We start from the raw sequence: 25,543 nt of genomic DNA, 5'->3' as shown, positions 1-25,543 counted from the left end.
CTAACACAGATACGGCATGGATTTACTGCATGCACACACACTAAACAAACCAACTAACACTGGCTCTCTGCACCCACACTAAACAAACCAACTAACACTGGCTCTCTGCACCCACACTAAACAAACCAACTAACACTGGCTCTCTGCACCCACACTAAACAAACCAACTAACACTGGCTCTCTGCACCCACACTAAACAAACCAACTAACACTGGCTCTCTGCACCCACACTAAACAAACCAACTAACACTGGCTCTCTGCACCCACACTAAACAAACCAACTAACACTGGCTCTCTGCACCCACACTAAACAAACCAACTAACACTGGCTCTCTGCACCCACACTAAACAAACCAACTAACACTGGCTCTCTGCACCCACACTAAACAAACCAACTAACACTGGCTCTCTGCACATGCATGTTCCCACACTCTCCACGAAGACTGACAGATATGGCAATACACACCATGCATACATACTGTACAAACAGAAAGATAACAGAATGTTTGTCTACTGTGGTTGAAAATGATGTATCCCAAATACACAGCATCCCACTGATCCCATCCCAAAAGCCACAACATCCCATCACTAGATAGTGTGAACACTGAACAAGCACCACCACTGAATGGAGACTCAGAAGTGTTGTTGCTGTTTTGTGCTTCACCTCAATTGCAGAAAAGCGCAGAGGGAGGAGATCCTTGACAAAGCACAACCCACAGAGTCGACTTCCACCACCCCTGCCCCTCCCAGCACGTCTGCCCCGGCCCTGCCCCCCTCCACCACCACCTCCTCTAGCACCTCTTCCTCCTCCGCGACTGAAACAACCACCCTTTCCTCCGCCCCCTCCAAAAACATCAAGAAGAAGTTTGGGGACTTCTTCGCCTTCAAGAAAGGCCGTGCCAGCCGGGGGTCGAAGGGCGAGGTTTGCCCAGAGGGCAAGGTCAAAAAGACCTCCATTGCAGATCTAATCAGACCACTCAGGGAGGCAAAAGAGAAGGAAAAAGAGAGGGAGCGAGACAAAAAGGGGAAATTGGAAGAGGAGAGGGGTGCTAAGGCCACCAGTGTTAATGATTCTGATGCCACCACAACAGTAAGAGCAGCAGAGGACAACACCATGGCCCCCGCCACTCCCTCTGACGTCGCCACTACCTCCGCCTCCCTGCCCACCAGTGCCTATGCCCAGGAGAAGGGGACCTCCATGTCCCCCAGCGCTCTGACCCCCAGCCCCGTCATCAGCCCTACTGGGGGGTTCTTGGTGGAGAGGGAGAAGAGCCGGACTCTGGAGAAGAGCAGGACCCCAGATGGAGAGAGGAGGCTGAAGGCCACACGGCGCTCCCTCAGGGATGGGAAGTCCCAGTCCCTCATCCTGCTGACAGGCCTGGAGGATGGCACTGCCACACATGGAAAGGTAGGTACCACTCTGCACTGGTCAGAAAGCACATAGAACCAATCTGTGATAAACAAAATGCACATAATTTAGATATGCCTTTGGTCATCCTCTTCCAGAAACACGCATCTGAGAGCACATCCAGCCTTGAGCAGCGTCTCCACGTCATGCTCCACCGCATGGGGGTGACCAAGACACCTCCTGCAGACACAAAGACCAGCCAGGTGTGTGTGTTAATGTGTGATATGAATGGTTGTGGACCACCCTCCCTGTTCTCTACTTGACTATTTCCTTTCTGTTCTGAGCACACAGCTGTAGTGGGATTCATTAAGGATTACAGTACCTTTGTGACATTAATGTGGCATGGCCTTGAATGTCTCAGTATAGTACCTGATGGTGAGGGTGTGTTAGCCTCTGTATTGTAAATGATTTAATAGGGCTTATCCACTGCAGCCTGCATTTTAAGTCCAGGTAGGAGCACATAGGAGGATAACTCAAGAATAACATTGTCTTATATCCCCTTGTAGAACAAAGAAGAGGAGCTGAGAAAAGCCAACTCAGAGGGTAAGACTCTCCCCACTCCTCCTCAGCTATGTGTCTGGGATCTGGGACTTCCTGTTCCTAGCTCCTCTTCACACTGTATGTAGGAGAGACTGGGGTTGGTTGTCACACTTACTGGTTAGTGTTTTCCTCTCAGGTTCAAGTTTATTGTCACAAATCTTGCCCTGGAGGCAGAACTGAGCGATTTCCCCTTAGATAGGCCAGCTGCAAAGTCAAAATTGGCTATGTTGTAAAAATTCATGAAAACAAATTAGCTTTTTGGTCTTAATTTAAGGTTAGGCATTAGAGTTAGCTGTGTGGTTAAGGTTAGTGTTAAGGTCAGGTTTAAAATCCGATTGAATGACTTTGTGGCTGTGCCAGCTTGCGACTCCTTACGGAAATGAAATATATTGAAGATACCTTTTTCATAATAAGATATAACAGTAAAATGATCATATGTGTTGGGATATATTATAATATACATATATATATCATTATTAGCCATAATGACAAAAATATATCAAGCATTATAATTATTTTAGATTAAAGTGCTAACAGTGTGAATGAAACAATAACCCCAATAAAATAACATGTACACACTACCATTCAAAAGTTTGGGGTCACTTCGAAATGTCCTTGTTTTCCATGAAAACATACATGAAATGAGTTGCAAAATGAATAGGAAATATAGTCAAGACATTGACAAGGTTATAAATAATCATTTTTAATTGAAATAATAATTTTGCAGCAATTACAGCCTTGCAAACCTTTGGCATTCTAGTTGTCAATTTGTTGAGGTAATCTGAAGAGATTTCATCCCATGCTTCCTGAAGCACCTCCCACAAGTTGGATTGGCTTGATGGGCACTAGTTACGTACCATATGGTCAAGCTGCCCCCACAACATCTCAATAGGGTTGAGATCCGGTGACTGTGTTGACCTCTCCATTATAGACAGAATACCAGCTGACTGCTTCTTCTCTAAACAGTTCTTGCATAGTTTGGAGCTGTGCTTTGGGTCATTGCCCTGTTGTAGGCCGAAAGTGGCTCCAATTAAGCGCCGTCCACAGGGTATGGCATAGTGTTGCAAAATGGAGTGATAGCCTTCCTTCTTCAAGATCCCTTTTACCCTGTACAAATGTACATAGAGGGAGCAGAGGGTCGGTTTGGGTAGTAGTATTTACTAGCCTCTCGAAGAACTTCATGATGACGAAAGTGAGTGTAACGGGTTGGTAGTCGTTCAGTTATTTTCACTTTCTTGGGCACCGGATGATAGTGGACATCTTGAAGCAGGCCTGAGCTAGAGACAGATTGAAAATGTCCAAAAACACAACAGCTACCTGGTCTGCACATTATCTGAGGGTGCGTCTAGGGATGCCGTCTAGGCCGGCAGCCTCGCAAGGGTTAACAGGTTTGAATGACATAAATATGTCCACCGTGGAGACCGTAAGCACATACAGTGGGGCAAAAACGCATTGTCAGCCACCAATTGTGCAAGTTCTCCCACTTAAGAAGATGAGAGAGGCCTGTAATTTTCATCATAGGTACACTTCAACTATGACAGACAAAATGAGGGAAAAAAATCCAGAAAATCACATTGTAGGATTTTTAATGAATTTATTTGCAAATGAGTATTTGGTCACCTACAAACAAGCAAGATTTCTGGCTCTCACAGACCTGTAACTTCTTCTTTAAGAGGCTCCTCTGTCCTCCACTCATTACCTGTATTAATGGCACCTGTTTGAACTTGTTATCAGTATAAAAGACACCTATCCACAACCTCAAACAGTCACACTCCAAACTCCACTATGGCCAAGACCAAAGAGCTGTCAAAGGACACCAGAAACAAAATTGTAGACCTGCACCAGGCTGGGAAGACTGAATCTGCAATAGGTAAGCAGCTTGGTTTGAAGTAATCAACTGTGGGAGCAATTATTAGGAAATGGAAGACATACAAGACCACTGATAATCTCCCTCGATCTGGGGCTCCATGCAAGATCTCACCCCGTGGGGTCAAAATGATCACAAGAACGGTGAGCAAAAATCCCAGAACCACATGGGGGGACCTAGTGAATGACCTGCAGAGAGCTGAGACCAACGTAACAAAGCCTACCATCAGTAACACACTACGCTGCCAGGGACTCAAATCCTGCAGTGCCAGACGTGTCCCCCTGCTTAAGCCAGTTCATGTCCAGGCCCGTCTGAAGTTTGCTAGAGAGCATTTGGATGATCCTTCAGCATGACAATGATCCAAAACACACCGCCCGGGCAATGAAGGAGTGGCTTCGTAAGAAGCATTTCAAGGTCCTGGAGTGGCCTAGCCAGTCTCCAGATCTCAACCCCATAGAAAATCTTTGGAGGGAGTTGAAAGTCCGTGTTGCCCAGCAACAGCCCCAAAACATCACTGCTCTAGAGGAGATCTGCATGGAGGAATGGGCCAAAATACCAGCATCAGTGTGTGAAAACCTTGTGAAGACTTACAGAAAACGTTTGACCTCTGTCATTGCCAACAAAGGGTATATAACAAAGTATTGAGATAAACTTTTGTTATTGACCAAATACTTATTTTCCACCATAATTTGCAAATAAATTCATAAAAAATCCTACAATGTGATTTTCTGGATTTTTTTTTTCTCATTTTGTCTGTCATAGTTGAAGTGTACCTATGATGAAAATTACAGGCCTCATCTTTTTAAGTGGGAGAACTTGCACAATTGGTGGCTGACTAAATACTTTTTTGCCCCACTGTAACTCAAGTTCTCCTCAGAGGCTCTCCTCGGCAGCTCGGTCGTTTTGCATTGGTGTCCGAGACATGACAGGCTTTATTTTTGTAATCCTTTATCGTTAGAAGCCCCTGCCACATACGCCTCATATCCGACCTGTTGAATTGCTCCTCCATGCTGTCCCTATACTTGTCACGTGTAGTATATTCATAAGTGAAAAAAGTAAAGCTGTAAACATTTGTGTTAACTCAATGTTTTGTTGAAAACAAGGAATGGTTTTTCAAACAGGAAGAGGTGTGCGTGTTTGTGAATGTTGCTGACTCTGTTGGAGAAGCAGGTTCGGAACGGACCAAAACAGAACCAATCATAGACATCCATGTTTCCCAAGTTTTGACAGCACAGTATACAGTAGAGTACAGTCAAGAAAAGTAGTGTATTCAGTAGAGTATAGTTCAGTAGAATACAATACATTATACTATACTGTATTCTATCTCAACTGTACTGTACTCTACTGAATTAAACTCAACTGTACGGTACTCTACTTGTCTTTTCAACATCCAGAAAACAAGTATTCTATGCATCTTAATGTAATTTAGCTTACTGGGCACATTGTTACAATGGAGATGGTTGTCAGAATGTGACAAGCAACCTAAACATCAATGTGACAACCATTCCCAATCTTAATTAGCATGCTAATTAAGATGCTAGTTACCACATGGCTTGATCTAGGAACTCACAAATAGGCTTGAAATAAAGCTCTCCCTTTCCTATTTTCAAAAAAATATACTCCCATCATACAACTATTTATTAAAGAAATAACAAGCATATTAATATTTAATTTCACAGATGAAAAATGCAGTTATTCCTCTCACCTCAGTGTTTTGTTATCCTGACCTGAATTGACCAGATGGATGATCTCTCCTATAGAGGACACACATTTGTATCTTGAAATTATTACACAGCCCCCCCCACACACACACACATACTGTGTGACATCCAACCCCCGGTCTCCTCTACAGATCCTTTCCTGCTGATAGGAATGTGGCAGCATCTCAGGTTTGCTGTAGACGTGGAGACTAAGTCAACTTAGAGTTGGCTGGTTGCGCTAGATGTCAATGTCTCATCTTATAGTTGTTGAATTGTAGACTGTCAAGTAAAAGTGTTGCTGTGACACTAGTGATGTGATTTGACAGTAGATGCTAGTATAATGTCAACTGCAGTTGTTGTGCTTCTTGAGTAACCCTTGAAAATACAAAGGAACCTATAGATAATATTCTTCTGAATTTTGATTTGATAGAAATGTAAAAACTGTGCTTATTTCTGTCAAATTCACCTTCAGATGGTGAAGGCCAGTGAGAAGACCAGAGAGGTAAAGGTTAACAGAGAAATCAATCCTACATCTATAAATAAAAGTGATACCTGGAGTTGACCGAAATTTAGAGCAGGTCAGAGAGGCTCACGGGAGGTCAGAGCTACACAGACAGGCCAGCCTGGGAGTAATTTCGTCCATCTGTCACTCAGTGCTGGAGGTCAGGGGTCAGTTCACACATCCACTCAGAGGGGAACTCGGCACTATCAGCCAATGGCTTGTGCTCTAAAGGTGACAGTGACAGCTCCCTTTGATGTCTTTTTAGTGTGTATTTGTTCGTTTTTTTCCGTGTCAGGCTGCTTCAATTATGGAGGGGCTCATCGTATGTGTAGGTGAACTTCCCCGTTTGCTATAATCTTCTTCTCTTTCTCAGGTGCAATTCTTGACAAAAAACCTGAACCTCCAACCACGTTGATGAAGCCTCGCACTATGTCCACATCAGCTTCAGGTAATTCTGACACTTAAAGCTGGTGAATGGATGTCCATGTTATAAATCCACCCATACTCCAAACCAATATGTAAATGTTATGTTGCAGTAATGACTTCAGTGCTACCGCCCTTCTCTCCTCAGACACCAGGTGGCCAATCAGAGCAGGCCTAACTCCTCTGGAGGCTCCCCGAACAGATAAGCCCCTCCTCCCAGGACGACCCATCGGCCCCCTCCCTCCCAAGCCCACAGTGGCAGCCAAACCCCCTCTCCCTGCCCCCCAGCAGCCCCCTGCTGCAGCTAGGACGTCCCCGGGGTTCCCCCGGCAGCCAAGCAAAGCCACAGGCCCAGAGACCCAGCCAATGGAACCAGAGCCCTCCCAGAGCCAGACCCAGCAGAGGGAGCCCCCCTGCCCCTCCCCCCGCAAGGAGACTCCTCCTGCCCCATCGCCACGCAGGGGACCCTCTGCCCTGGAGAGCAGGGAGCGCTCTGAGAGAGCACAATCAGTTACTGAAGGTACACTTATATACAGTCCTCACTTCTCCTTGGTGACAAAACATATGAGCAGCTTTGGTGTTTTTCTGTCTGAGCAGAAAAAGACCAAGCTAGCTTGTATTTGTCTCTTCTCTTTCTCTCCAACTCTCTTTGATTATTTGTCGTCCATTATGAGCTTAATATTAAATAATGCAAGAACAGTGAATGCTCAGAGCATAATTACTTCAGTGTCTCTCTGTTTTCATATACTGTAATATTTTGTGGATGGCAGCTCCTAATGCACTTGTCTGTATTGGAAAGATTGTTTTACACAATCGAACAGAGCTGAGATCAATCTTGGGAGTCCATTTGCCAGGAGTTGGACTGTATTGGTTTTGACTCAGCAATGCCTAATTCGAATGACTGAATTACCACCACCAATATTTAGCACCCACTCATCTGATGTTATTTGGGTTCAGATTATGGCAGAGGATGGCATCCCAAACATGTGAGCCAAACATGTGTTGGGTAGTGCAATGCCTGGTCTGGTCTTTTTTTGAACATGAATGTCATTGTGACTCAAGTGTCAAGTGCCTAAACCCACCTCCAGTTATGTTGTGTGTGATTGTGTATCTGAGTCCTGTGTGTCTTGGTCGTCCCCTAGAGAGCCTTCCTAAACCCCGGCCCCGCATGAAGCCCTCTCCCCAGCGGAGAGCTGTGTCTGTCTACGACGACTCTCTCCTCCGAGAACATGCTGCTCTGCTGGACTATGAAGGTGAGCTCAGCAGCAGAGAGAGAGCACTTCCTGCTGGACACCACAGGCTACTGCAGAGGATCAGAGCCATATAAAGCCTATACTGTGTGTATACAGTGCCTTTAAAAACTATTCACACTCCTTGACCTTTTTAACATTTTGTTGTGTTAGTCTGAATTTAAAATGTATTAAATGTAGCTTGTGTCACTGGCCTACACACAATACGCCATAGTGTCAAAGTGGAAAAACATTGTTTTTAGACATTTTTACAAATTCATAAAAAATTAAAAGCTGAAATGTCTTGAGTCAATAAGTATTCAACCCCTTTGTTATGGCAAGCCTAAACAAGTTCAGGAGTAAATATTTGCTTAACAAGTAGCATGGATTCACTCTGTGTGCAATAATAGTGTTTAGCATGATTTTTGAGTGACTACCTCATCTCTGTACCCCACACATACAATTATCTGTAAGGTCCCTCAGTCGAGCAGTGAATTTTAAACAGATTCGACCACAAAGACCAGGGAGGTTTTCCAATGCCTCGCAATACGCTCAGTTACTACAAAGATACAGGCATTGTTCCTAACTCAGTTGCCGGAGAGGAAAGAAACCGCTCAGGGATTTCACCATGAGGCCAATAGTGACTTTAAAACAGTTTAATGGCTGTGATAGGAGAAAACTGAAGGTGGATCAACAACATTATAGTTACTCCACAATACTAACCTAAATGACAGAGTGAAAAGAGGGAAGCCTGTACAGAATACAAATACAATCCAACAAAATACATCACGGAGTACCACTCTTCATATTTTCAAGCATGGTGGTGGCTGCATCATGTTATGGGTATGCTTGTCATCAGCAAGGACTAGGGAATTTTTATAATAAAAATAAACACAGGCAACATCCTAGAGGAAAACCTTGTTCAGTCCACTTTCTAACAGACACTGGGAGACAAATTCACCTTTCAGCAGGACAAAAACCTAAAACACAGGTCCAAATATACACTGTAGTTGCTTACCAAGATGACATTGAATGTTCCTGAGTTACAGTTTTGACTTCAATCGGCTTGAAAACCTATGGCTAGACTTGAAAATGTCTGTCTAGCAAGATTCAACAGCCAACTTGACAGCGCTTGAAGAATTCCTTAAGGAATAATGTGCAAATATTGTAAAATCCAGGTGTTCAAGCTCTTAGAGACTTACCCAGAAAGACTCAGTGGAATCGCTGATTCTAATGTATTGATTGACACAGGTGTGTGTCAAATACATTGAAAATACTAGCTGTGTTCATAGATGTCCTGCTGCACTTTGGATATGAGGAAAATTCCTGAGGCAGGTTGTTTCTTTCCTCTCCTTCTCAGAGCTGAAGGCAACATTGCCACGATTGCAGAGGTCACCAGCCCAGAAACGTGCCAACCCCGGGGAGCTCCCTACCTGTAGTGAGGACCAGCCTGAGGGGAAGGATGGTGAGTAAAATCCTCAGAGGAAGAAATCTTGACAATTACATTTTATACTGAGTGTTTTTACACATGGGGGGATAATAAGTTACTAAGTGAAAATGGTTTGAAAGAGAGATTTTAAGATGTGTATGGCTGTAAAATGGATGGTCTTTTTGAGGCATTGTGCCAAATGTACAAATGTTTGGTTTGGGACCTATAAGCCTTGGACTAATGGGCATATGCTCACTTCCTCCCCTTCTTTCTGCTTTGTTCTATAATAATAACTCACCCATCAGGCCCTCAGCACCACATACACTGTAGTGCAATTACCATCCTATTATTTCTCAAATACTTGTTTGCATTCTGAATATCAGGTCCTTAATGTGACAGATTTATTAAAGCGATGCTTCATCATTATGCCCACAACCCTCAGTAAATATCTACCTTACAGCATGCTATAGAGTGCAGCTATTAACATCTAGAATAACCTTGTTTTGGTTTAAACAAAAATTACTTATTGAATGATAAATCTAATCAAGAAACTTTTTTATTTTCTCTGTTCAATTTTGTTAGGTTTATCTTTCTGCCTGTAAAAAAAGTCAGGTTGTCTTGTTCTCTGTTGTCCTTGAGATTGAAAATCTAATCTCTGCTGTGTTTTATTAATAATCCAAACAGCAGTGGAGGAGAGGACTGGCGAGGGGATGGACAGCTGGCCAATAACAGAGGACAAGCCAGGGCCAAGCCCAGTGGGGACCAGTCAGGGAGAGAGCACAGTAGAGAAGAGGGGAGAGACTGTCTCACAGCAGCACACAGCACAGGCAGAAACATCAGACCAAAGAACTGAACCCCCCTTACCAGAGACACACATGGATTGACCTGCGCATAGTCTATTTTCTATCATGTCTACCTTTGCCTTGCACGCCAGATTATGGAAAAAAAATAATTATAAACAAAATGTTTTAAAAAGAGTAAATCCATACATATACTTGTTAATTATTAAAAAGTTGATTTTGAAGTGTCATTAAGTGCACTTTCCTCACTGCTTTAATTTGATGCACAAAGCTACAAAGCCTTGGTTCATTCATTTATCAAATGTTTTGCCTGAAGTGCATGGAAAACATGAAACGGCCAAGGAAACATTATCTCAGTGATGATCATATAAAGCGCCAGGCTGTCTCATGGAGTGCAGCCTGGATAGTGGCCCCCTCATGATGAGTCATCTGTGTGTAGTTTCTCCTTGGTAACGCCACATTACTCCCTCCGTCCGCCACTGAGCCATGCTGCTGCTGGGAGTTGGCTAGTGGAGGCAGTAAAGGCACAGGAGTGCCATCTGTGTGTATGGAGAGGCAGGAGATAAATAATCAGTATTTACTCTGGTGTTATGCAGTATTGTCAAAATGAGTTGAAATCAGTCTGGTGTAAATCAATACACTACTCAAACCATTAATGTAAACATTTTTTAATACATGAAAATATTAAACAATTGGCACTTAATTTACTGTAATAAAATCAACCTTGTAAAAAACAAAATCAATCCATGGATTCAAATCACATGGTAAATAAAGAGCATTAACTTAATGGAAATTGAGACAAACCAACCATCTATAACAAACAGTGTGCAGTCATGCTACAATGAGGAAAGTTAAAGAACTTTAGAAAAAAATCAACTCTGTGGAATTGAGGTGTCCATGGCTTAGATAAGCAGAGCATGGCTTTCAACATGTCACTGCCAGGATGTAGACCAGCTCTGGCCTGCTGTTAACTTTAATCACCACAAATGTCTACATTACAATAATGATTCATAACCCAGTAGTGTTATCGCCAAGCCAACCTCAATATCCTAATTTATTCCTATAACCTGTCTGCTCTCAATCCACCCCTTGTATTATTACTGCACTTATAATGACCACTACACTGAGGTCACTAATCTGCTGGTAGTTTTGGACAATCTGCATGCAGCGGTGCTGAATACTAAAAAACATTTGAGTTTAACTGTAATTAATGCTTGATTTCGCTAGTCTTTGCTACTCTTGGCATGTAATAGAGATCTCTGCAAAGTTGTGCTTTCCTATGATGGTATGTGATTTTTTTTTCTTGCTAAATTTGACTTTACCCTTGTCCTTACACACGACTCCAGATTTATACTCAAGATACACTGTCAAAATCCTTAAAGTAGGATTTTGGGACATGGGGGCTTTCAGTTCAAACTAAATCGGTTCTCTTTGGTAAAAGTTTAAGAAATTCCACAAGGGATTTTAAGGAAATTAGATTCACATTCATGGTTTAGAGTGAGGTTGCCTCTTCCTTTAGCATAATCAATGCCAAAGTAACAATATATTACACTATTCCTATATACTGTTCACCATTAACACCAAGGCCAATATAAAATTAACAAAAACTGAGCAATGCTGCAAAGGTTCTTGAAATAGATGTACAATTCTATAAGCGTGTTGATGCCAGTCTGCTACTGTTTTATGTTAAGATTTCACTCAGAAAGAAGTATGTTGCATACACACTGGACGTCACCCGCTGATCAACCATCTGGCAGGGTAGCCGAGTGGTTAGAGCGTTGGACTAGTAACCGGAAGGTTGCAAGTTCAAATCCCCGAGCTGACAAGGTACAAATCTGTCGTTCTGCCCCTGAACAAGGCAGTTAACCCACTGTTCCTAGGCTGTCATTGAAAATAAGAAGTTGTTCTTAACTGACTTGCCTAGTTAAATAAAGGTAAAATAAATAAAAAAATCTGAAAATACCCCTAACATAGAAAAATATTTAAGAGAATAAAATCGATGGATCAACTCTATTCCTTATGGCATTGAAGTCCAGAGCCTGATGGTGTTCTGTTCTACTTGACAATTAATTGCAGCCTCCTGATGTCCCAGGTCTGAATCAGTCCTTGATTAGAAGGGAACAATGAAAAAAACCACTGCGGAACTAGCTTCGAGGTCGAGAGTTGAGTTTAGGGCCCCATGGTTCTCAGCAATATACAGAATGCCTCTATGCTTACAGAATAAACTGGAATGGGCTTAAATATTATGTACAAACCCCAAGTAGGAACGTTAAAGTATAGACAATCTCTAATGCTATAAAACACGTGGAAATAACAAAGCTTAAAGTTGTAGCTATGTCTGACTTAAAATATTTAAAATGTCAATACCAATGTCATATCATCGAGCACTGTGCCTCATTGTAAAGATATTACACCTCACAGTCAAGACATTGTATTAAGCTGAATGACTTGGGGAGGAGCAGAGAATGTTCTCCTTTAGAGTTTCTCTAAAGGCATGCAGGCTCAGACATGTATAGGCCGTTGAACAGTAAAACTTAAGAGTTTACTCAACCAAATTGTAGAGTGCAATTTTTCTGGAATGTTTCATTCCCAGCCATGTGTATGATACACATATAACTCCCAAAATGAGAAGGCTAGTTCAGAGTATAGTACCACAGCCACACACAACAATCTGAACGAAGAAGACAGAGCCTCTGGTTAGCCCTGAAATATACCACTTTGGAAAAGAATCATGTATCAAACCAAGAGTCATCCGGTAACAGTTATAGAAAATAAGGCCTCTGAAGGAACAGCTGTCTCTTGCATATGCCGTCCTGCTGATTGCATGTTCTTACCCCTCGCACTCCGTTCTTGAATCCCTGTGTCCTTGTGCTAGAGTGTAGCTAGGACTCTGAGGAAGGATATAATGAGAACACAGAAGGACTGGCCCACTCCAAACACCAAGGCCTCCAAGGAGATCATCCTCTTCCCTGCTGCTTTGTAAACCCCAGCTATGGCAGCACCTACAAGCACAAATATTTTTGTTTTGTTTAGAGCAATGTATAAAATAATTTGAACATCATGGCTTTGAGCACTGAGTTGATGAGTAGTGATGTTTGTGTACTATAATGGATCATGTTTATAGCTTATCAGAAGATGAGGTGAGTAACTCACTGGTAAGGACTCCACCACACACAAGGCCCACGATGCCCATCAGTAGGATGGCGATGGGCATGAAGCGGGCCATCTTGTGTTGTCGCAGGGTGGCGAGGGCCAGGAGAGCAGCGGGGAGGTGGAACACCAGTGAAGAGACAGCAGCCCACAAGAAGACTCCATACCACATCTCTGAGCGAAAGAGCAGAGGGAGTTAAGCAACTGAAGGAAGTAAGTGTAGGCAGGTTAAGGGCGTTGGTTTGAATCCAAGCCCGGCTAGGGGGGGGGGGGGGAAATCTGGCGATGTGCCCTTGAGCAAGGCACTTAACCCTAACTACCGCTGTAAGTTGCTCTGGATATGAGCGTCTGCTAAATGACTAAAATTTAAAAACTGCAAGCGCATGATGATATAATAGAGCTATTCCATGTAAATGGACCCATGAGCACCAACAGGCGAAGTTCATAGGAGCATGTCAAAGGAAAGCCAAGAGTCAGTTTTTTTATTAGGGTATGTATACACATTTCTCCAACCAATTTCTATCCTAAAGTTAGGAATAAGCAAATGCTTTGATTTCTGGTCAAACAAATGGAAAAGAGGTCTTAAAAAACATCAACCAGAAAAAGTCTTAAAAGATATTAGAAATACATCGAAACACAATGTTGAAGTAAAGACCCCTGCCTAACATCAACATTTATATTTAGTTTTGGAGAAATTAATTGCCTTTAAGTTCAAAAAAATATTGCCTACTGTACTGTAATTCTGTTACCAAAAAACCCACATACAGTGCTGCGAAAACATTTTCGCCCCCTTTCTGATTCTCTCAATTTTTTATTATGAATATTATCAGATCTTCAACCAAAACCTAATATTGGATAAAAGGAACCTGAGTTTACAAATAACAAAAACTGTATAACCATTTTCATGTAGACTTGGATTGTGTGTTTTGGATCATTGTCGTGCTTTATGACCCATCTGTGCTTCAGCTCACAGACAGAGGGCCTGACATTCTCCTGTACAATTCTCTGATACAGATCACAATTCATGGTTCCTTCTATTAAGGCAAGTAGTACAGGTCCTGAGGCTGCAAAGCATCCCCAAACCATCACACCATGCTTGACCGTTGGTATTTGTTTTGTTATTTATAAACTCAGGTTTCCTTTATCTAATATAAGGTTTTGGTTGAAGATCTGATAATTCAGTATAAAAAAAATACACCAAAGTAGACAAAATTATAAAGGGGGCAAATACTTTCACAGAACTGTATCTAAGATATTTTCAAATTTCTCTCCCTCATGAGGAGGGAGGATAGTAAAAGTAATAGTAGAGCTACCAATTAGTTATCGTGTTTCTACTGATGACAATTCAATTTTGTTAATTAATTATTAAGTGGGCCTAATTAAAATGCATCATTCTGTTACCCAATCAGTAACAGAATGAAGGAAAAATATATAACAGAATTACTGCAATAGAATTGTCTACAATGGGAAATCATAGTAGTCACAAACCACAGTTGGGTCACCTGTTACGGTCTTCCCTTCCACTAGTATACCGCTTTTTTCTGTTGTGTTGTGGTAAAAGCAAGAGTGTGAAAACAGCCTGGGCAACCCCTTCCCCTCTCTCTCTCCAGTTAAATTCACCACTCTCTTTCCATTTACTGTAACTAGCATCCTCACCCACTGACCACCAACCAATACAAGACGTCCCTGGACATTGAAAAGTAATTTCAATTTGGTCAGTCCGCCCTGGCCTTGATTTCAACGTTGATTTTTGGTCAGGTTCGGAATGGCCTTGACTTCGGACTAAATCTGAACCAATCATAGACGCCTAGTTTCAGAAGTTTGGACAGCACAGTTCAGTACAGTAAAGAAAAGTGGAGTATAGTTCAGTACTACAGTGGAGTAGAGTTCAGTACTACAGTGGAGTAGAGTTCAGTACTACAGTGGAGTAGAGTTCAGTACTACAGTGGAGTAGAGTTCAGTACTACAGTGGAGTAGAGTTCAGTACAGTAGAGCAAACTAGAGTACAGTATAATACTCTACAGTACTGAACTATACTCAACTAAACTATACTGTGCTCTGATTCAGAGGGGATGGGTTAAATGCGGAAGACACATTTCAATTGAATACATTCAGTTGTCCAACTGACTAGGTATCCCCCTTTCCCCTGTACTGATGATGTCCAAACTTGTGAAACTCAGAAGTCTATGATTGATACAGATTTGGTCCAGTCCAGACCTAATGTGGTCTTGTTCGGGGGCAGAGCTCATTAAAATAACCAGTTTGTAGAATAATACCCAAATATGCATGATATTGCATATTTCTACCTTTGTGTACCTATTCAGGATACATCAACGTGAAGAGAATGACATTCATATCCATAATTATGCATTTCTTTAGTACTGATCAGGTATCCATGATGTCATTCTGTTGTTGTTTTTCAGCTCAAGGTGTCATGGCTGACACCCCATTAATTATTTCTGCAGAATTTTGAATCTTAATTCAGAGTAGACTTAACAGTTTTTGGGAAACATGGTCACATAAAGAGATTTTATCATCATTCTGTTACTACATTTTGCATCTGCACTGTTCTTCAAGTAGCCTAAATGTGTTATTTTATTTCCTGTGTTAACTGTTAAAAGTAATCTAGCTAGTCCTTGTGCATTGAGTTGTATCGTTTTTGTTTGGCGGGCTGGCGGGCATTTTAAAGTGAACCTTCGGAGTCTCAGCGTCATTCTGTTACCAAGGAATTGCCCAGAGGTTACACCAGGGCTTCCCAAACTCGGTGCACGTGTTCTGTTTTTGCCCTAGCACTACACAGCTGATTCAAATAATAAACTATTCACCAAGCTTTGATCTTTTGAATCAGTTGCTATCAGACTGTATAATAACTCTAGCTCTTAAAATGGTTCTCCCAAAAATTGTATCAAACAAATTTTAAAAAAACAAATAAAAAAAAAAAAATCACATTTTAATATTTAAAATGTCCATCATGAAACATTTCCTGTAATGTTTTCAATTGTTCAATATTCTATTTATCACATGCGCCGAATACAACAGGTGTAGTAGACCTTACAGTGAAATGCTTACTTAGAAGCCCTTAACCAACAATGCGGTTTTAAGAAAGTAAGAGCTGAGATTGATGTCACGTATTATGTGTTTTGCAATTATTAGTAATGTAAATGATGCATTTCTTAAGTTTTATCTGTAAGCAAGAATAAATCAACTCAAACTCAGTGTTAGGGCAAAAACTAAAAACGTTCACCGAGTTTGGGAAATGCTGGGTTACACAGACATTACACACATGCCTGTTGTCTCTGACACGTGTTCTGAATTCAATACTACCTACCCAGTACCCATGTTTCACATTCACAATGTAAAACTGACCCCTACATAACGCAGCGAAATAATATAAACTGCTAAAGATTACACATTATATACACATCAGTAGTCTGGATAATAATATTTCTCACAAACACATGGCACTTTCTCTAAAAAAGACCACTGCATTGGTGACTAATATATGGATTAACGTTAGGGGCAATTTAAAGCTGTCCGCTTAATATTGTTGTTATTGCCAGCTAACACAAGATTAGCTACTCAGTGTACGTTCACATAAGCTAACGTTAGCTATGTTAACTTAGATTGCTTACTAGTTAGCTACGTTAAATCGGTTAACGAAACATTCACTTTAGGTTTACAGCGAAAACTGTTCGGCTGGATACAACAGAGCGAAGCGAGATTGAATCTCACCTGAGAAGTCGCTAAGCGATGTGTCGTTGCCTCGATTGGTGCCATTTTTCCTTGGGACCAAATTCAAGCTAAGAATTTGCTGAACAAATCCAATCTCGTTATATCCGTTATGCATGTCTTATGCACATGAGACCACGAATATCCGAATAACACCATGAGAACATTAAAGTTGGATCAAGCAAGTCCACAAGGGTTGGGTTGGTTGATCTTCCTGAATATATCTGTTAGCTCATGTAGCTTGATGTCAACACGACTTGGTTTGACGTCACGCCGTTAACATACTCAAAGGGCTACAAAAACGATTTAACAATCGCAATACGCTAGCTAGCTTGTTGAACATAATTTACAAAGAGTATTGACATGTACAAATATAACAATGCAATCAATAAAGAAACCGGTATTTAATTTCCAACAACAAATTTGCTATAAACCCGTCGTTCTTAACGATTTGTTGATCCTGTGGACTTGCCGTAGTAGAACAGGAAGTCAACAGCTACCAGATAATTACTCATTGAGCTCCTCCCTGTACCTAGTCACCAAAGCCACACGTTTTCGTAGTGTAGAAACTTGTTTAGTATTTGTTCGTTAATTTAGTTGTAGGTATAATAAGCTATACAGCTAGAAACAGTTGATAGATTTCTCAATTATTTTGTAACCGCGTGATACTAGCTACAGCCAGGGTTTGTCAGACAACCGGTGCTTTGCCTTTGTAACTTGCTGACGTTACTGGAGACAGCTATCTAGCCAACTATCCATACATTCCCCGCTGTGTTTACTATTGGTAGAACGTGTAGGCTCTTTCTGGAGGGGAAATTATGAATTACTCAGATTATGATTCCGATGGCTATTCTTCAAATGCAGATCAAGACTATGTCCCATCTGGTAAGGTTACTTCCACAAGCAGATAGACATGCAATGCTAGAGTTGACAATATATTTTATTACACGTGACAGAACATCATAACCACTCTATACAGTAGTTATGCACTGTAGGTGTCATATTCTTAATGTATGCTTGATGAAAGCTACTGTATTTGTCATTCAATTCAAGTATTCTAATCATGGTTGTTGTGTGATTGAATGACAGATGACAACCTTAGTGAAGATGACATGAATGAATGTGTGAAAGAGGATGGTCTGGAAGGGGATGACCAGCATGGCCAACAGTCTGATAATGTCACCAAGAAGAAAAAGAAGAAAGGCCAACACATTGGCATGAGGTGAGTGATTCAACATGATTTGTGTTTGGTTTAGTTTTTAGACCATTGGTGTGCAGTGATTGCTTTGTTTTACTCAGTTTTTCTTGTAAAGTCCATGTTGTTAGTCTGCTGGAATTGGTGGATGAGAATGTACTACTATATTTGTACATTATTTTCCTACTGCACTTGTCAATCCTCATAGGAAAAGAAAGAAAGGAGGACTGAAGTTAGAGGAGACACTGCATGAATGCAGTGTGGAGGATCAGAAAGTAGAGCAGGGGGAGGAGAGAGAGTTTTCTACTCCCAGGCCCAAGAAGGAGGAGGATGAAGAGAAAAAGAAGAAGAAGGCAGATGATTTGTGGGCCAGTTTTCTGAGTGATGTTGGTCACAAATCCAAGCCACCTACCCCAGTGCCGCAGGCTACTACTAAACAGCAGGTATTGCACCAAATATAACAATTCCCTGGCCTGTAGAGATACACCAGGCATATGATAGTTGGACCTGGGTTCCTGTTACAGTTTGGTGGTTGTGCATGTTTTTTGCATTGGAATCAAGTTTTCAGTTTTTGGAACACTACTCTGATGTTTAACACCTGTTTTGTTTTATTATCTCCACCAGGCTGCACCCACAGACAGTCCGAAGAAGCCCATTTCGGCTCCATCAGAACCTCAACTACCAGAGCCTAAAGAGCCCTCTAAAGTCACCATCACTAAGGTGTTTGACTTTGCTGGGGAAGAGGTCCGGTAAGTTTAGACCACTGGTGGACAATCAATTAAATTGATTTATAAAGCCCTTCTTACATCAGCTGATGTCACAAAGTGCTGTACAGAAACCCAGCCTAAAACCCTAAATGGCAAGCAATGCAGGTGTAGAAGCACGGTGGCTAGGAAAAACTCCCTAGAAAGGCCATAACCTAGGAAGAAACCTAGAGAGGAACCAGGCTATGTGGGGTGGCCAGTCCTCTTCTGGCTGTGCCGGGTGGAGATTATAACAGAACATGGACAAGATGTTCAAATCTTCATAGATGACCAGCAGGGTCAAATAATAATAATCACAGTGGTTGTAGAGGGTGCAACAGGTCAGCACTTCAGGAGTAAATGTCAGTTGGCTTTTCATAGCCGATCATTCAGAGTATCTCTACCGCACCTGCTGTCTCTAGAGAGTTGAAAACAGCAGGTCTGGGACAAAGTAGCACATCCGGTGAACAGGTCAGGGTTCCATAGCCGCAGGCAGAACAGTTGAAACTGGAGCAGCAGCACGACCAGGTGGACTGGGGACAGCAAGGAGTCATCAAGCCAGGAAGTCCTGAGGCATGGTCCTAGGGCTCAGGTCCTCCGAGAGGAGGGAGGGAGAGCGGGGAGAGAGAGAGAGCATACTTAAATTCACACAGGACACCGGATAAAACAGGAGAAATACTCCAGATATAACAGACTGACCCTAGCCCTCCAAGACATAAAATATTGCAGCATAAATAGTGGAGGCTGAGACAGGAAGGGTCTATGCATATACTGGTAGATGTACACTCTGACCACCTGATGGCAGTGCAACCTAACAGTTGAAACCTTCACATTGTTCCTGAGAAAGTGTCTGAATTCCACAGCATACTGTAGCATTTTGATTTATGAGTTACAACACCAAATGTCAGTTTACAGGCCAAATAATGTGCTGGGAAAGTGTTTTTACTTAGTCGGGGTCTCACCAGTAGTATTATCTATATAATATGAAGCACATTAAAGGACTTTGTTTATTTTCTCTGAAAGCCCTAATTATTGCAACATATGATTACCATTGCACACAGGCAGCTATAACCCAGACCCTAATGGATGCAATCCCCAGAGGGATGTACTGGTTGACCTTAGTATTGGACTGTTCTCCTACACAGTGGTGTATTGACACATCTTATCCCAGTCATTATGTTCTATTTGAGAAGAGTTAGGTCTATTATATCTGATGGAGTGCAGTGTCTGTTGAGGGATTCAGATGCTGTATCATCCACTACACTCAGGGTCGGCATTAGCCTTTTGGGGGCACTAAGCGAGATTTGGTTGGGGGTCCCCCCACCTCGAGGCAAAACATTTGTGGCCCCTCTCTTGACGCAGAGCAACTTTCCTTTAATTCTACACATTTTGCAATGGGTGGAGAGAGAATTTAGCTATTTTTTACAACACATTTAATTCAATTCTATAATTTTGTCATTGGGCAGAGAGATATAATGTGCAGTATTGCAGTACATTTACTGCAATTCTAAAATACAGGGTGGAAACTTGTGTTTTTGCACATCCACTTTTTTACCAGCAAATTATCATAATCCATTGGGTAAACTGGTCTGTATCTAAACAATATGACCATTTCATAAATGGTAAAATAGCTTGTCATGTGATTGCATTTTGGAAGCCCGCTCCCCCTGTTCCCCAAAGATGAATGGTTTTGACCATGCTCTCTCTACTGCTTTGATTAGTGTAGTTAGAAATCACAAGTGCCTGTTTTTTAATGAAAAGGTACCCGCAAAATAAAATTTCACAAACTTGTTTATCTATTTTGTGATTTTACATTTGTTTTGGTGTTTTGTTTCGTGTCCGATGCACTGATGGTGTTACATATAATTTGCGACATGCATCATGAGCAAAGTCTTTGCCATTTCACTTTTTCTAGCTATGAGAACAATGGCATGAGCATGGACTTATTTGGCATTGCTGTAGCGCATCAAAATAGCCTGCAAGCAGCCTACCAAATTTTGCACCCTGTCATTACAATGTAGAAAAATGTATCTGTAGTCCAAATCGTTCATTGGTCAGGCTATCCATATTACCGGTGCTTCATCTTTATTATTGTTATTTCTATGGCGGACTCGCGGCCGCAATTTATGGAACATGGCAAAACTTGAGATAACAATAGATGGCAAATTCAAAGATACTGGTTTCCCCTATCCATCTGTGGCAGAGTTTTCCCTAAATGCTTATGACAAATCCAGCTCAATAACCTGCAATTGCATAGCCAGCTGGCTAATATTTTGAATACGGTGTAGCAACAACAGATAACATTAGCTAGCTAGATAACATTAGCATGCGAGCTAACTACACTGAGAGCTGTCAGTGCCCTACTTGTTGTTATTTCTCCACTCCAAATGGAAATCACCACAACGTTCTCACCCCCTGCACCTGGTGTGTTTTACTATTCTGACTCACAATAGTAAGAAGCCCGACATAATATATATATATATATATATATATATATATATATATATATATTTTGGACCAGGGGCCCTAAGTGACCACATGGTTGTGTAGATGGGGTGCTAGAAGCGAGTGCAGGGTTTAAGGAGGAAAGGGAGAAGAAACAGAAGAGTGAGAGGCAGAGGCATAGCCTTGAATAAAAAATTACCACTTGGCAGGAGATGGAGGGAAAGTATTGTCAGATATTACAGAATGTTGATTCGTGTTTGTGTGGGAGGGGATTCTTGTACTACCAGCGAGGGACTCAACCAAAAGCATTGGCTTGTAAACAGTGACCAGCCTAAGGGGTTTATGAAACATCAGCCGTGCCGTTTTTTGGGAAAAACTGATGTTTTTATGTGTGTGTGTGAGAGAATTATAGAGAGAGTGGGAATTTGTTTCAATGCCAGCCAACCCATGGCTTCTTGTCTGTGTGTCCTTTTCTTGAGAAATGTACAGACTTACGTAATTGATGATATTTACTGATGTTCGTTAGACTGCCACTAATACAGTCCCGGGTTTAAGTATCTGTCTGTCTTTTTCCGTCTCCAGGGTATCCAAAGAGGTTGATGCTGACTCCAAGGAGGCCAAGAGCTTTCTGAAGGCCAAGGAGGAGACACCATATGTACAGACTGTACCCAGAAGATTTGAGCCCCCCTCCCTTGCCCCTGGACTGAGGTACATCCCCACCTAGTCACTACATCACCCAGACACCCACCTCTGTCTCTTAATATTTGACTTGTAGAGCAGTTAAATATCACTGTATTTCCTTAATTAGCACTTTCATTTGTATAGGAACAGAGGTATTTCCACTGCTTAAAGCTGGAACCCTTAATGGTGAAACAACCACGTCTGGTTGCGATATTACAACAATGAAGAAGTTACTGCAAATAACAAACATTGTTTACCCTCTCGGACTTCATTGCGCGCGATAGAAGAGCACAATATGTATTGCCATTTCTTCTCTCTCTGCTCGGCAACAAAAATAATAGTAACGGTGGTGGGGTGGCCAGTGGCGCTGTTTCTCCCTACTGCAGATTCCATCTTTAAGTTACAGTAATGCTAACTGTATAATGTGGTGTCAATTGTGTTTCCACAGCCATGTTTGAATAGTCTTGTGAAAGGCGTGTGTATGTGTCTAGGACATGAGGGTATAATCCTTGCCGGTTTCACTCCATTGATTTCTGACAGCTCTTCCAGAAAGCCTTTGATCCTGTCATTCCGCTCTCTCTGCTACCGAGACACCAGGGAAGGGGATTATTGCTCGCCTTTCACACTACGCTGATACAACCGGTTGTGTGTGAGTGAGAGGGTGAGTGTTAGAGTGCATTTTAGTAGTGATGGGGGGGGGGATCGATATAGTTACATATCGCAATATTATTTTGGACGATATTATATCAATACTTTGACTCCAAGGTGGAGAACATGCTGTAGGTACCTTTTTTTTAATGGTATAGTTAGAAAGCCCTAGTCGGCTGTACCTGCGCCAAAACTCTGGTATTGTTCGTCTTATAGCTTGGACTGCATCTTCTTTTTAAATAGTGAGCCAACATATTTTCAGCACTTTCCTTTCCATGACTGGTGAAAACTCATTTTCTCATGCTCTCTTGTCTCTCTGCAGCAGACATATATAGTGAGCAATATGTTTGAACATCAAATCGCCATATAACCACAGTATCGAATCGCAAAACGTATAATATTGTGAAAATCGCAATGCATATAGTATCCTGATATTATCGTGAGGATCCCTGGCAATTGTCAACACTGCGTTTTAGTGTATGTGAAGTTGTGAATTCATGTTCCGTTCAAGCTTGCATGTTTGACCACAGTATTTTGGAGTAGTTGCACTTTGCACTGGATGTCAGGGGAAGGAGCTGTGAGTTTGAAGTGGATGTGTGTGTGTGTTGTAGCAGCAGGCGGTGCATCATGCATTGGTGCATCGTGTACTTTTTGGCTGCTTGGATAGTGTCTGTGCGTGTGTTGTGTGTATGTTCTGTTTGTGCATATTATTTTGTGTATGTGTGTGTATCATTGTCTATCTATGACAGCTCCAGCTGCTCTACTCTCCCGCTCCCCTGCATGTCAATACTTCCCTCTGTTGCCATGGTGTTTAATTTGCCGAGCGCATCTTTCCTCTGAGGCTGTGGCTTGTGTCCAGACAGGAAGTGATATTTTCCTTACAGGATGTACAGTGTGTCCAGAACCATTTCCTGTTTTAGAGGATGGGCTTACCTACAGTACGACAACAGGAAGTAGCCGTCAGTCAGTCAACAGCCCTCCCTCGTCATTCCTGTAGACCAGACCCATTAAGTTAATTACCTCGCCTTAAAACCACATCACAACCTGCTGCATGGACAGGGCAAATGTTGTTTAATTTTGTTCTTATCAGCTCCTAAGGCTCTCTGGACGTTGAGATAACGTTGCAGTTACGTAAGGGTGGCAAACGTTGTGCTGTTACGGAGATCTCATGGTGCTCTCTCTTTCCCATGTTACACCCACTAGTTTCCCGCCTTAAACAAGAGGCAGAAAAGTGTTGACTGCATTTTTCCACCCTTTGTCCCTCCATTATTTTCTCCATCTTCGGCTCTCCTGTCCTGTCTACACCCCATCTCACCACCTCTTATCTCTCTCTCTCTGTCTCCTGAGTCCTGTGTGATTGGAGTTAAGCCCCTCTCTCTCTCGTATGATTTGAGGTGAGCATGGTAGTGGAAGGCCTGAGTCAGCAGGACAGGCCCCAGACATGTGATCTCCATTGAGTTCAGCCTCTCTTAAATGAACACGTGCCTCCCTGCCGTACTGTTCAGCTCTGTCTGTCTGAGCTCCTACTGCGCTGTAATGTGGCCCTGGCCTTCTGACTGCCATTACTGCGCACAAAAAACTGCTCTCTTGTCTGCTTTTCCATTCACTTTCTGTCCCCCTCCTTTCTCCCCTCTCTCAACCTCATCTCAATCTATTTTCTCTCTTACTATCCCCACACCTTCCCTCCCTCTCTGTCTTTCTCTATCTACATTTTATATAATTCTTCCTTTATAGATCTGTTCCAGGGAGGCACTATCAAGATAACTGTATTGAGACATGAAATAAACACAATAAAGGAAAGATGGCTAAAAACAGAGCTCTGTGGTGCCTGTCGTTGCATAAGGCATCATAGTGGTGTACTCAGCTTTGGCGGTATCCAAATTGTAATACCTTCATATCGACCTTGTGCCTTACCAGGATATTTGGTAATGTCAGCACTGAACACAAGGGGTGCTATTTTCAAACCCACCTTAGCCTCTGTAATCCGATGGTTAGCAATGCTAACAAGTACATGTAAAATCCCAGAGAAAGTGCTAACTAAATACTAACGAGCGGATTACAAACATTGTATACAGTCTCTTACCTAAACTATTTGCAGGACAGCTCATAAAGTTTTACAAGTAACAAAAAAAATGCAACTCACATTTTGCTGCACACACACAACAAATATTGGGCAGCAAGGCTCTTGATCCAGGAGGCATTGGAGGCTCCTCAGAGGAGGAAGGGGAGGGCCATCCTCAGTGAATTTTATATATTTTTTTACATAGTGAAACATTAAGAAAGTTAGCCTTTCTAGATAAAACTATACTAAATATATTCACGTCACCAAATAATTGATTACAATTACAGAAGCTTCAACAGCACAGTCTGGGGTTGCACCATTGTGTAGCCACCGGACAGCTAGTTTCTGTCCTCCTCTGGGTACATTGACTTCAATGCAAAACCTAGGAGGCTCATAGTTCTCACCCCCTTCCATAGACTTACACAGTAATCATGACAACTTCCGGAGGAAGTCCTTCAACCTATCAGTGCTCTTGCAGCATGAACTGACATGTTGTCCATGCAATCAAAGGATCAGAGAATGAATCTAGTACTGAACGCATAATCTACAGCTAGCTAGCACCGCAGTGCATAAAATGTTGTGAGTAGTTGACTCAGCGAGAGAGCGCGCTATATATATATATATATTTTTTTCCCCCCCACTTGCTTAGCTAGCGAATGCAGCTAGCTAGTTTAGCCCACTCAAACACCCGGCTCAAACAGACAGAGGCTATGTTAGCTAGCTGGCTATGGTTATTCAACACTGGAACTCTTCCAAGTCAAGGTAAACTTTTGGTTTTATTCATTTATTGCCACCGGGGCCAGCTGGTGTAACTGCTAAACTACTTTCTGTATTCTGTACTGCATTATTGTAGCGGGTTTACTAACGCGTTAGTTCTAGTAGCTATGTTGACTATGACGTTAGCCAATATGGTGACAACGTTGTAGGCTGTGTGTAGCGGTTATGGTATGAAGGTTTGGCTTGTTTTTTTTGCCTGGTCACAGACAGCTGTT

The 25,543-nt window shown here is 42.1% G+C and overlaps 3 protein-coding genes across 5 annotated transcripts in view; 2 read left to right on the top strand and 1 right to left on the bottom strand.

The window, feature by feature from the left end:
• The window catches only part of carmil2 (capping protein regulator and myosin 1 linker 2), a 35,437-nt gene extending 24,800 nt beyond the window's left edge, over positions 1 to 10,637 (top strand). Inside the window, exons 32-39 of the mRNA XM_036954544.2 lie at positions 676 to 1,408; positions 1,507 to 1,611; positions 1,915 to 1,951; positions 6,391 to 6,465; positions 6,589 to 6,960; positions 7,583 to 7,693; positions 9,030 to 9,134; positions 9,783 to 10,637. Coding sequence (XP_036810439.2) covers positions 676 to 1,408; positions 1,507 to 1,611; positions 1,915 to 1,951; positions 6,391 to 6,465; positions 6,589 to 6,960; positions 7,583 to 7,693; positions 9,030 to 9,134; positions 9,783 to 9,982 — 1,738 coding nt within the window. The 3' untranslated portion in view covers positions 9,983 to 10,637. The remainder of the gene's footprint in view (positions 1 to 675; positions 1,409 to 1,506; positions 1,612 to 1,914; positions 1,952 to 6,390; positions 6,466 to 6,588; positions 6,961 to 7,582; positions 7,694 to 9,029; positions 9,135 to 9,782) is intronic.
• Positions 8,311 to 17,271, bottom strand: LOC110494936 (transmembrane protein 170A). Its single transcript, XM_021570282.3, has 4 exons — positions 16,781 to 17,271; positions 13,052 to 13,222; positions 12,733 to 12,900; positions 8,311 to 10,437 (listed from the first exon to the last, which is right to left on the bottom strand). Exons 1-3 carry the CDS (start codon positions 16,893 to 16,895, stop codon positions 12,770 to 12,772), a joined length of 417 nt encoding a protein of 138 aa, XP_021425957.1. The 5' UTR covers positions 16,896 to 17,271; the 3' UTR covers positions 8,311 to 10,437; positions 12,733 to 12,769.
• LOC110494926 (heterochromatin-stabilizing protein CFDP1) overlaps positions 16,794 to 25,543 on the top strand; it is a 52,015-nt gene continuing 43,265 nt past the window's right edge. For 2 of the 3 annotated variants that reach the window (XM_036954576.2, XM_090206232.1), the window contains exons 1-5: positions 16,794 to 17,662; positions 17,867 to 17,999; positions 18,181 to 18,415; positions 18,597 to 18,721; positions 21,743 to 21,868. In XM_036954576.2, coding sequence (XP_036810471.2) covers positions 17,596 to 17,662; positions 17,867 to 17,999; positions 18,181 to 18,415; positions 18,597 to 18,721; positions 21,743 to 21,868 — 686 coding nt within the window. In that variant the 5' untranslated portion in view covers positions 16,794 to 17,595. The remainder of the gene's footprint in view (positions 17,663 to 17,866; positions 18,000 to 18,180; positions 18,416 to 18,596; positions 18,722 to 21,742; positions 21,869 to 25,543) is intronic. The other variant, XM_021570267.3, reaches the window with a different exon arrangement.

Source organism: Oncorhynchus mykiss, chromosome 2, assembly GCF_057628025.1.
Source record: "Oncorhynchus mykiss isolate SJ-2025 chromosome 2, ASM5762802v1, whole genome shotgun sequence".
Lineage (NCBI taxonomy): Eukaryota > Metazoa > Chordata > Actinopteri > Salmoniformes > Salmonidae > Oncorhynchus > Oncorhynchus mykiss.
This window is presented reverse-complemented; position numbering and strand designations above follow the sequence as displayed.